Source organism: Aplidium turbinatum, chromosome 2, assembly GCF_918807975.1.
Source record: "Aplidium turbinatum chromosome 2, kaAplTurb1.1, whole genome shotgun sequence".
In the NCBI taxonomy this organism is placed as follows: domain Eukaryota; kingdom Metazoa; phylum Chordata; class Ascidiacea; order Aplousobranchia; family Polyclinidae; genus Aplidium; species Aplidium turbinatum.
Window position 1 is genome coordinate 8671980 of NC_137473.1, and position 13264 is coordinate 8685243.

General features: G+C 38.1%; 1 protein-coding gene across 1 annotated transcript; it reads left to right on the forward strand.

Moving 5' to 3' along the window:
• Positions 1-2104: 2104 nt before the first annotated feature.
• On the forward strand, positions 2105-4532 carry LOC145765640 (uncharacterized; the record flags this gene model as incomplete). Its single annotated transcript, XM_082577471.1, has 2 exons — positions 2105-2481; positions 4400-4532. Coding segments are annotated over exons 1-2 (480 nt in total), but the record flags the coding sequence as incomplete, so codon positions are not given.
• Between the last annotated feature and the right edge of the window lie 8732 nt (positions 4533-13264).

A 13264-nucleotide genomic window follows, 5' to 3' on the forward strand; every position in this document is an offset into this window, starting at 1 on the left:
TGCCTTTTGTCAGTTTGGTGGTACACAGTAACCCTGATTGGATTATACACCTCTTTCTTTAATCAAAAGACAGTTGTGGAATAGTTTGCGGTAGTTCGTCTATAACGTCAATTCGGCTATAACGTTAGTTTTTGCAAATCCCCTAGAGGTGCCGTTATAGGCGAATTTTACTGTATCAAGAGTAGTGGAGCGTTGTCTCGCACCTCATCTCCACACGCGCATTAACAAAACAACATATTTTTCTGTTCAATATAACATTTTGTGTGAAAAGCATTGCCCTACCAGCCAAGCTGATACAATCTGCAAACTTTACTAGGAATAGCACCTAAACCAGTGGTTCTTAACCTTTACTAACCTGCCGAACCCTTACGCATGCTAATCTGCAAGCTTTCATTGAACCCCAAATTTTCGCTGAATCACAAAAACGAAAATCCACCACATTTAATAGTAATACATAACTGTATCAAAGAGACTTCTGTTGTAGTTTTTCTGTGGCCAATAGTGAGATTTGAGGCTTTGTCTCGGAAACAGCAATTCTCATGTCATTTTCGCAAGCAAGCCGGTTTCATTTTTTTTTTTTTTTTGCTTCAACATCCACCAGAATAAAAAACGCATGATTGCATAAATAAGTAGTTACGAATGGCATGAGAACTTCAAGGGCAACTTTTGTAATAAGAAGATAACTTTCCATTTGTTGGCACCAAAACGTTTGATAATTTGTTGTGTTGAAGTTGTTTTTTGCATCTTGCTTTCTTGAAGCTCGATAATGGAATCCAAGTATGGAGTGTTTATATCTGCTGTTGTTGAAAAAAATTGAAAATAGAACTAAATTTCCTTAAACTAAGTGAGAGCATTGCTTCTGTCGTTCCATGCAAAAAGCAAACGTGAGGAAGTTCATGTTTTGAGAAAATAAAGTTTATTTACCATCATGTAAGCCGCAATCAAATTTCGGTTGGGCAATATTTTCCAAAAATGTTCTCTGATATACCATTCAGTAGGCCATGTGTTAATGTTTTAGACTTTAGAGAACGTTCGCGCCAAACCCCTGAAACAGCTTCGTCGAACCCAAGGGGTTCGATCGAACTCTGGTTAAGAACCGCTGACCTAAACAAACGGGCACCACAGTGCTCCGCACCTAAATATCCAGACACCACAGTGTGCGTGCCTAATTGACCGGCTCCTAACTGTCTGCACCTAAAAGGCGTGGACCCATTTTTTGGTGTTCACATTTTTAGCAGGCTTTAAACACACACTAAGTTTTGCCTAATAACTGTTCAGATCATATAATGAACTGCTGTGATGTAATATGCCGGCAAAGAGTCACTATGCAAATCAAGCATGTGTTTAAGGCTTTTTGAAAAACTTGAATTCTCAAAAAAAAATAGCCCCAGTACACTAACTACTTTTGGTGACTTTAAGGTTAACACAGTTATAATATTATTATATATGTAAATATTAGTCATATTGTATTGTTTTTAGAAGTAAGTATATTTCCCAACCATGGAAAGACAAGCAGTTGTTGTGAAGATAGAAAATGTGGAATCTTACTGCAAGAATATAAATGACTCTGCATTGAATGGTTTAGTAGTTCACCAAAGAATTCATTCAGGTGAAAATTCATACAAGTGTGATATATGCAATAAGCTCTTTTCGCAAAAAAAACATTTGATTGCTCACCAAAGAATTCATTCAGACAAAAAGCTGTACAAATGTGGCGTATGCAATAAGCACCTCACACAGAAATATAGTTTGAAAGTTCACCAAAGAATTCATTCTGGTGAAAGGTCGTACAAGTGTGATGTATGCAATAAGCACTTCACACGGAAAAGTAATTTGACAGTTCACCAAAGAATTCATTCAGGTGAAAAGCCATACAAATGTGATGTATGCAATAAGTGTTTTTTACTCAAATCCACCTTAAAATCACACAAAACAGTCCATTCAGGTGTAAAGCCATACAAGTGTGATGTATGTAATAAACATTTCACACAGAAAAAACATTTGATTGTTCACCAAAGAATTCATTCTGGTGAAAGGTCATACAAGTGTGATGTATGCAATAAGCACTTCACACAGAAAAGTAATTTGACAGTTCACCAAAGAATTCATTCAGGTGAAAAGCCATAGAAATGTGATGTATGCAATAAGTGTTTTTTACTCAAATTCACACAAAACAGTCCATTCGGATGAAAAGCCATACAAGTGTGATGTATGCAATAAGCATTTCACACAGAAAAAACATTTGATTGTTCACCAAAGAATTCATTCAGATGAAAAGCCATACAAGTGTGATGTATGCCAAAAGCACTTTTCGCAAAAAATGCATTTGGTTGTTCACAAAAGAGTTCATTCAGGTGAAAAGCCGTACAAGTGTGATGTATGTGAAAAGCACTTTTCGCAAAAACCACATTTGATTCTTCATCGAAGAATTCATTCAGATAAAAAGCCATACAAGTGTGGCACACATTACTTGGGAGAAGGGTGTGGCTTAGATGTGATATGAATTTGAAAGCTTGAATGCATATTTGTCATTTATATGTACCCATTAAGTGCATAGTTGATTTATCACAATTTGTTTTACTGTGCGCAGGGGTTCCCAACCTTTTTTACACCATGGCCCCCTTTGACAATTTTGAAAAATCAATGGCCTCCCTATTTTTGATTATTATATATTATTTTTGAAACAACCGGGAATTAAAGACCATCTCCTGAAGATTTGGGCAAAATGTACAAGCATTTTTATTAAATTTTTAATTTATTACTTTTGTTATATAGTGTTGGAGTGGATTTAGAGATGATAAATTAAAAAAAAATAAATTTTTTTTAATTTTTCCATGTCCCCCTTGAAAAAGGCTCATGGCCCACTAGGGGGCCATGGCCTCCAGGTTAGGAACCCTTGCTGTGCAATGTGCATATGTAATTTGCTTACTTGCAATATTTTTTGTTGCATTATGCTTGCTTGGATGTTGAGAGACCCCCATGTCGCACGGAATGGCCCGTTTCGGCTAGTCCGATTTGGCTTGTCGGATTCGGGTACAGTCTTTCTCGGCTAGTTTCCTATTCGGCAAATTTGTGAAAATCCAACCATAATCCTTCTGTAATCCAACAAAATCCTTTAATAAATCCAACAAACCAGCCGAAAAAGACTGCAGCCGAATTGGACTAGTCGAATCGGATTAGCCGAATCGGACCAGCCGAATCGGACTAGCCGAATAGTAGCAAACCCCATGTCGCAACACAATCAGCTTTTGTTCAATTTCCTTTTGAGTCTATTGCTTTAATATTTTCTTGTCTTAACTAATATTGCGGAGAAGTCTCCAGCTGTACTATTTTTTTTTACGGAATGGCCCGTTTCGGCGATTCTGATTCGGCGAGTCCAATTCGGCTAGTCCGATTCGACGAGAGCCCTTTTCGGCGAGTTCCCTATTCGGCAATTTTTTGAAATTTTTTTAAAATTATCGGCTACCGTTGCCTAATTTTATCATTGTCGTTTTAGGGTTAGGGGTTAGAGGTTAGGGTTGGAGTTAGGGGGTTAATGGTTAAGAGCTAAAGGGTTAAGGGTTAGGGGGTTATTTGAACGTTTAGCGACGTTAAAACGATGTAAAAGCGGCAATGATAATTAAGCTACGGTACCTGATAATTTTTAAAAAAAATTCGGAACTCGCCGAAAAGGACTCTCGCCGAATAGGGCACTCGCCGAGTAGTAGCAGACCCCTTGTGAAAAGAAGCTGGAAATGAGAATGTGTGATGGTCATTGCAAAATGCTACTGTTTTATTATTTTTTGAACAATGAAATGCTGTTTGCATGTTTAAGAATTTTGAAAAAAGTATGCATAAATGTTTTTTATGGTTTTAAATGTTTAGCAGTGCTAAGAAAATTTGTTGAAACCAAGTTTCTACGTTAAAAGTTTAATACTGAGAATACTGTTGTGAAAGTTTCAACAAGACATAGAATAATCATTGTAGAGCTTACATGTTGGAGGTTGGAGTGGGAATGAAGTTGACTACAAAACATGAACGAGTGATTTGTAAGCTTAGAATACATTGATTTGAAAATTCATCGACAAGTTCATTCAAAAGAAAAACCATACAAATGTGATATTTGCAACAAGTGTTTTTCACTTTGTATATATTTGAAAAAACACAAGAAAACTCACTCTAATGAAAAGCCTCACAAATGTGATCTATGTCATAAACGCTTTTCGCAGACTTATTATTTGACTGCTCACCGGAGAACTCATTCCTCTGAAAAACCATACCAGTGTGATGAATGCAAAAAGTGTTTTTCACTTTGTTATTATTTGAAAAATCATGAAAAAATTCATACTGGTGAAAAGCCATATGAGTGTGAAATATGCTACAGATGTTTTTCACAGAAATCTCATATGATTTCCCACAGAAAAGTCCATACTGGTGAAAAGCCGTACATGTGTAATGTGTGTAACAAGTCCTTTACGCGTCTTGCTGGTTTGCAAATTCATCAAAGAATTCATTCCAATGAAAAACCATACAAGTGTGACATATGTAGCAAGTGTTTTGTAACCAAATCTAACATGCTTTCTCATTTTAGAATTCATTCTGGAGAAAGACCATACAAATGTGACATATGCGAGAAGTGTTTTTCACATTCTTCGTTTCTTAGAAGTCATGAGAGAATTCATTTTGAGGAAAAGCGTTATAAATGTGATCCCATTACAGAATTCATTCTGATGAAAAACTGTTTATGTGTGACACATGTGACAAGTGTTTTTCATACTATTCTGATTTGAAGAGTCATCAGAAAATTCATTTACAGAAAAAATTGTACCAATGTGATGTATGCAAGGAGTCTTTTTCAAGTTGCCATGGATTTAAAGTTCACAAAAGAATCCATTCTCAAGGAAAACCATAAGAATGTCTTGATGGTGTGTCGAATTACTGTTAGACGAGTCAATATAAGGTTGAACCCCAAAAAAATTGATACAAAAGGTTTTTCAACGGATTCTTTTACCTATGGGCCTACTAAATAACATACTAAAAGTCTACCAAAATCGGACCTCCAGAAAAGGGTCATTTTCAAGATGGCGTCGAAGATGTCCGCTGGGATGTTATATTGCTTATATCTCAATTGCTATTCAAGCTAGGAAGGCGGTTTAGGTGTCTATCCCTAAGTTTTCGGGGTCAATGAATCGAATTAAATAGGTTAAATTACGATAGGCTGATTATCTACTAAGATACGTATGATTGTATATAATATACGACCCGGGGACATTTCGGACGCAGCGATAGGCGAACATCAGACAGAGCAGAGCACGATATTAGCAAATTCACTTGAGGCTTGAGATAAACCGCAAACAAAATGATCTTGACTTCTATTATGTAACACGAGCTTGACAAAAGTGGTTTTCCAACATTTCAGTTTCTATACTTTTGGCAGCTTGATAAGCCGAATAGTGGTAAAATTTTCAGAGACAACTCCTCACTTTTTATCTGAATAAATTCCATATGTATTGGTGAAAAACGGTTTCCAGTACAATTTAAAATAAAACAATTTTTCGAAAACAAAATACTCGAAAATCCGTCCGTAGTATCCCCAATCTCCCCTATAAAGATGGAATTATCATAACAGCATATTACATGCGGCATAACAGGTACTATCAATACAGGCATCTAAGAAAAACTTGAGGCCGCCGCGAGAGCCGAAGCGAGAGCTGCTGAGGCCGCCGCGAGAGCTGAGGCCATACGAGTTGAGGCTGCCGCGAGAGCCGAAGCGAGAGCTGCTGAGTTCGCACTCAAAGACGCACAGTTGAGGGCTGAACAACGTAAAGAGGTAGCATTGGCTGAATATCGATCAGATGTGGGCTCCCGGCGTAGCTCTAAGAAGGGCTCTTCTAGGCATTCCAGAAGTGAACATCAATCGCGGTTAAATTTACATAACCTTTTCCAGACGCCTGTTCAATCCGTAAGTGGACCATTTTCGACAGCCGTGGGCTTTTTTTACAGAAATACACTTCTCGAATAGACGTTTTCGGAAGTAAAACAATTAACACAAGGAGATCGGTATCTTCTCCAATCAGTGTTGTTGTCTGGAGAAGAGATGTCTCCAGTGCGGCCTTTGCAATTTCTACATCAGCATCCCCAGATGCATTTACCACGGTGCAATTTTGTTTCCGAAGTTTATGCTGATTTCACCCGGAATGGCCCGTTTCGGCGAGTCCGATTCGGCGAGTCCGATTCGACTAGTCCGATTCGGCGAGTTCCCTATTCGGCGAGAGCCTTTTTCGGCGAGTGCCCTATTCGGCGAGTTTTTGAAATTTTTAAAAGGAAATTATCGGGTACCGTAGCCTAATTACAATTGCCGTTTTTACATCGTTTTAACGTCGCTAAACGTTGAAATCGTGCTACATCGTTTTAACGTCGCTAAACGTTGAAATCGTGCAGAAAGGAATAAAAATAAAATGTTTGAACTATTAAATTAAAATTCGTCATGTCAGTTCAGTTATTTTTATTTTTGACCATCATATACACGTCAACATAGCAAAGGTAGAAGCGACAAAACGCGAACGTTAAAACGTGCTTGAATTCGTCATGTCAGTTCAGTTATTTTTATTTTTGACCATCATATCAAAAACAATACACGTCAACATAGCAAAGGTAGAAGCGACAAAACGCGAACGTTTAAACGTGCTTGAATTCGTCATGTCAGTTCAGTTGTTTTTATTTCTGATCAGGATATTAAAAACAATTCACGTCAACATAGCAAAGGTGTAGAAAAAGGTAGAAGCGACAAAACGCGAACGTTAAAACGTGCTTGTGACCGAAGTAAGTTATTGAGTTGAAAGAAATTTGGCAAGGTTGCATCACCTTCAGAAAAATTTAAGATATAAAGGAAAAATAAAACAAAGAAAATGTTAGAAAAAAAATAATGTTTATGTCTATAAGTTAGTACTTTTGAATAGTTAAAATCATAGGCGCCTAACTATTTTATTGGCCGCGGGGGCGAAAGCGTGTTTCATCAGCAGCAACGTAAATTCAGCGAAATGTCACGCAGATGGATGACGTAATTATGTCGTCACACTAGGATTGCTTTTATTGCCACACTCGGAGTTATTGCTACGTTCGACCTGCCGTTAATTATTATAAACAAAGCTCGACCAAAACACATGCTATGCGTCTGCGTTGGCTAGCGGTTGATGGACTGCGACTCTTTAAGCTAAGCACAACATAAAGTTTAGCAACGAACTAGATTTATTAGCATGAAACAAGAGACGAAAAGGTTTACTAAAAGGTATACTGTAAATGGAATGAAAATACTAACTTGATCATATGCTTGAAAATATACCTGTTGAAAGCAAAATCATTCATGTTTACATCAATTCAACAGCACGTCACCTTTAATAAATTTAAAAGTTGCTGACATCCGTAAACAGCCCTTGAAAAATAGTTACAGAGAGACGTTTGATTAAGTTTTCGACTTGACATTGCTCCCTTTTCACTACAATATCGCAACTTATGGCTGACCAGCTTTCAAGTTCCAATTCGCTGTAAAGATGAAAACAAAAGATGCGCATATTCCCCGCCTTTGATCGGGTTTCCATGGCAACGGACGTGTGTGCGCCATGCAGTTTGCGCGAGTCCGTTGTTGTGTTGATTATGCCGCTTGTGCGACTGTGGGCAATGCGGTTTGTACCAGCCCTTGTTACGTTGGTTAGTGGTAACCTCGGGCCGAGACTTCAAGTTCATTTTCACAGCAAGCGATTCACTGCCGCGACAATTCTCTGCAGAGGTTTCTACTTTCGAAAGCGACAGCGAGGCTGTTTGCAAGCGCATTAAGTTAAACGCACGCTGCGTCAACGTAGCAAATTATGTTGTTTTTGGGTGCATTCAACATTTGATGACATGGAATCGACGCAAAATGGTAGATTTTTGCTATGTCACAGGCAGCAAAATCATTCATTTTTACATTGATTCAACGTCTGCAGACGTTAAATCAACGTAAAAATGACAGATTTTTTTGTCTGGGGTGGGATTGTAGCATCGCTACTCGTTCTAGTGATTATTTACTGCGAAGCTGTTGCGGTTTGCATTTAAAAATGTTTTCTTGCTGCCGATCGCTAGTTCATCTATTGTTTTATGTATCAATGCAGCATAAAAAGTTGCTCCCACGCGGAAATATGCGTGGGGGCCTGGTCCCCACGGCTTAGGCGCCTATGGTTAAAATGATTAGTTTGGATCAACAAATGTGTGACCTACACTCCTACAGCTTAGATTGAAAAGAAATTATCGGTTAGGCTACCGTAGCCTAGTTATCCCGACCAGCAAAAATTTGTTCCAAGAACCCAGTTAGCCTAACAGTTCATTTTTACATTGTAGTAACAGAATGAAAAGGCTAACCAAGTGTGTGGCCTATCGTTTTAACGTCGCTAAACGTTGAAATCGTGTAGAAAAGGGTGCTTAGGATACGTTGAAACTGAGAAACATTCACAGAAGCCCTACGATACGTTGCATTTTTAAGATAATGTATTCAGACGTTGAATCAATGTACAAATGAAATGTTATGCTAAATGGGTTCTTGGAACAAATCGTAGGGCTTCTGTGAATGTTTCTCAGTTTCAAAGTATCCTAGTCAGCAAAAGCTCCCTTTTCTACACGATTTCAACGTTTAGCGACGTTAACACGATAGGCCACACATTTGTTTAGCCTTTTCATTCTGTTACTACAATGTAAAAATGAACTGTGTTCTTGGAACAAATTTTTGCTGGTCGGGATAACTAGGCTACGGTACCCGATAACTTCCTTTCAATCCAAGCTGTAGGCCACACATTTGTTGGTCCAAACTAATCATTTTAACTATTCAAAAGTACTAACTTATAGAAATAAACATGATCTTTTTTTTTTTTTTTAACATTTTCTTTGTTTTATTTTCCCTTTATATCTTAAATTTTTCTGAAAGTGTTGCGACCGTGCCAAATTTCTTTCAACTCAATAACTTACTTCGGTCACAAGCACATTTTAACGTTCGCGTTTTGTCGCTTCTACCTTTTTCTACACCTTTGCTATGTTGACGTGTATTGTTTTTGATATCATGATCAGAAATAAAAACAACTGAACTGACATGACGAATTCAAGCACGTTTAAACGTTCGCGTTTTGTCGCTTCTACCTTTGCTATGTTGACGTGTATTGTTTTTGATATGATGGTCAAAAATAAAAACAACCAAACTGACATGAAGAATTTTAATTTAATAGTTCAAACATTTTCTTTTTATTCCTTTCTGCACGATTTCAACGTTTAGCGACGTTAAAACGATGTAAAAACGTCAATTGTAATTAGGCTACGGTACCCGATAATTTCCTTTCAAAAATTTCAAAAACTCGCCGAATAGGGCACTCGCCGAAAAGGGCTCTCGCCGAATAGGGAACTCGCCGAATCGGACTAGTCGAATCGGACTCGCCGAATCGGACTCGCCGAATAGTAGCAGACCCGATTTCACCATCCATATTGCCGGATGGTGAAATCAGCATATGACCGTGCTATTTCACCATAGCTTTGTCCACGCTGCCATGGTATGCGGTGAAAGAGTGAACCGCCATCAAGTACGTGGCACTCCGTTTTTGGCACAGAATGTAGGATTGCATTACTTGGGTGATCACAGATCGCGTGTGCTAACTGTGGCTTATCAGCTTTTTGGAATACATGTCTCGATTCAAAGAGAGCAGGAGGGAAAGGACTAAGCTCGTAACACATAACTTCCTCCAGTGATAGATGTCCAGCTTGGGAGACCACCATGAAGCGTTGAAAAAGAAGTGCAGTATCAATGGTTCGATCAGGAGCGACTTTGATAGCAGATTGTTTCCCAAGGGTCCTGGCTTTATCCTTTCTACTGAATGAGTATGCGAATGCAGGTTGTCCTGTCATTTTTTGTCTAACAGTCTCATATTTGTGCACGTTCACACTATCATCGGCTACAACACTAGTGACAACGTTCCTTAACGAAGCATCTTGCAAGAAAGGTGAACATACGACAAGTTTTGAACTGATCTTCTCCAGGTCAGCAGCGTCCCTTTTCATCCTTGCCTTTGTTGAATCCTTGTGCTGTTCAGATGTCGTGAATGACAAGTTTGTAAACTCGTGCATAGCGATGCTGTACTCTGCTGTTATGCACCTGGACAATGGACAATTGGACATGGTCCAAAGGGCTCTCTGCTTTTCATCCATTCCACTTCCGTGCGTCATACCCCCAGTGGTTTTCAACGACCTCATCAATGTCGTCTCGATGACGAGATTTGAGCTGAGGCCTGCCCAGAACTGGCTGCTGCGACGGATAACATGAAACAAGATCCAAACAAAAAGCCCCAGCTTTTAAAAACACCGAAAATACTGCTTGATTGTGTACAAAAAACGCCAAACTAGCCAAAGTCGGCGGGAAAATAGCACGCCTGGCAAAACTCTTGCAACTAGCATGTTGCTCCAGGAGGGTCAAAATAAAACTATGCAGCAAATATCGCGTCGATGGCGCGAAAAAATGTTGCTTTTTTTCATAACTAACTTTCTTAACACTATTAGCGTTTTAGCACTTAAAATATCCTAAAAATAGCAAAATGAAAGCCTATAAATTATGGTCTAAAAACCCCAGACTCAAAAATAAAACCACAGAAGTCCATTAAAAAAACAAGCTCTGGCAGTCTTGAGTGACTTTGCCTGAATAAATCTTTTTGACTTGAACAACGATAACTTTGCTTGCATTGTGATGCGACTATGCACGCATTCATGTGATTATGATGTCACAAACACAAGAACAATAACAACTTGAATACCACCATTTACCCAGTAGGCAAAATTATTTAGAAATATGCCGTACATTTCCTTGAAAATGACCCCTTTCTGGGGGTCCGAATTTGGTAGACTTTTAGTATGTTATTTAGTGTACCCATTGGTAACAGAATCCGTTGAAAAACCTTTTGTATCAATTTTTTGGGGTTAGGTGCCTTTTTTCCGTATATTGACTCGTCTATGTAGATCCTGGAGGTTAATACTCAACTTAAGACTGAATGATTTTGGGCTTGTAAACTAAAAGAGAAACTCATGTTGTTCCTGCGCCCATCAATGACAATACTGATTGTATAGGGACTAAAAATGGCTCTATAGATCAACAGCCGTTTTCTGTGGTTACAGCATTAAAACGTTATTCATCTCTGTTCAAAAACATCAGGAGTTCGTTTCTTGACAACATAATTAAAGAGGAATGGATTTAAGTAGTAGCAGGTCAGCAGAGCTGTTTTTCTTGCACTTGGTTACAGCACGCATTAGCAGTTTGGAATGAAATATTTACATTAGTGACTAAATTAGCTACATAGCAAAGTGGGTGTCATCGTTTGCACTAGAAAAAGTTTAATTTTAAAACTATTTTATTTCAAGAAATTGTGTATGAAAATTGCGCTTACTAAGTGGATTTACTTATTCGCCAAGACCATTGCATTGCAATGATAATTGTAAATAACGATGTCACTCCTTATTTTACCAAAATTATCATAACATTAAGGTCACCAAAATAGAAAATGTTTCCGCATATTATCAGCATTTGTATATTACTGTACCCTGTATTGTTTTAAAAAAATACAGTGTTTACTACATTACGGTACTAATAAAAATTACTGATAATAATTTACTACTTATAAATTAGCACATGCTGTGTTTCAAAAATGTTTTATGTTTTTGCATTATTATTAGGGCATTAGGCGTATGTGTGCCATGCAATGCAAACATTATCTTGCCATCAATGTCTGTACTACCTTCGTCCTTCACCAATCACCCGCTAAATAACATACATTTTACGAGCATAGTTCTGGCCTGGCAACAAAATGGCCAAACAATACAAGTCGACAACTATTTCACCAAAGTGATGCCCAAATGTGGCAACTTGTATTTCACTGGCTTTCACTTCAGTGGAGTTTATCTTTCATCAGTATGACGTCGTTGTCATAATTATACTACAGTAGAATTCGCCTATAACGGCTTCGTTTATAACGTCAATTCGCCTATAACGTCACATTTCGCTCGGTCCCGGCAGAATTCCTATCTTTTACATACATTGTAGTTCGGCTACAACAGCATCGCCTACAACGTCAATTCGCATGTAACAGCACCCTTTATTAGTCCCCAGACGTCTTTTGTTCGTTTAAAACGTCACTTTAAGCCATCACCTTCACCACGAACGGTCAGTCTTTTAATCCAGTTAGCGCTGCTGCTTGCAAAATGTCTCCCCTTTATTTTGCTAGGTTCTCAGCAGGGACTTTAATTAACCGTTCAATTAACTTTTTTTCTAGCGTGAAAAACTATTACGTGTAAAAAGCAGCTCTACAGCTGACCTTTAAACAACTCAAAGCAACAGTTGTACATGCCCTGAAGTCAATCAGACAACTAGACTGATAGGCCTACTTCCGAAGTCACAACGATAGCGAGCAAATCCTACATTATTTTGCAGAAGCTGAACGCTATGTGATAGAGAAATCCGTGACAAAACCGAAACAGCTGAAGATCAATGCCTTTTTTGCTAATAAACAATGAACTTCTCTACTACTGTATGTATCTAGATGTATTGCGCAAATTTCTTGTACCTTTCGCTGGAGGTAATGTTTTTTGAAACAATTTCTTTTTTATATACTATAGCTTTGGTCCCGTCTCAGTCGGTTGTATGAACTTCTGGACAAAGAAAAATATTCGAAGGACGTAACGATTGTTTCCACGATGTATTTCTTTTCTATAACCGGCATAAATTCATAGATTTTATCTGTTGCAAAATAATACTTTGTTGATGAGATAATTCCATATAATGCAAGAATCTCACAGCTTCTTGAATTTGTGACCATCTGGAACATTTACTTGCTGATAAAGACGTTATAGATTTTTACTCCAGAATGAAATGCTTCAAAGCTCAGATTGTCATCAATTCTTAACACAAACTTGGGTATGCCGGAATCTTGCATAAATTCCTTGCATTGAAAAACAAGCGTCTGATGAGCCCGAAATACAACAATATGATCACCTGCTAAAAAAGGAAATTGAACACTAAAGCATTAGCCAGGAGATTTTCAAATCTCACAATAATGTCACTTTTGTCTAAACTTGGTAGTTCATCAACAGGCTAACTGCGATTTCCACTTAACGCCCTTTGGGTACTTCTAGGAAGAAATGGTGGTAAAGGAACTAAACTCAAAGGGACACAGGTAAACACAGATGGTGGATACAAAGGTCTTACTTTCCCATACTTGATGGCTGTTTTTTT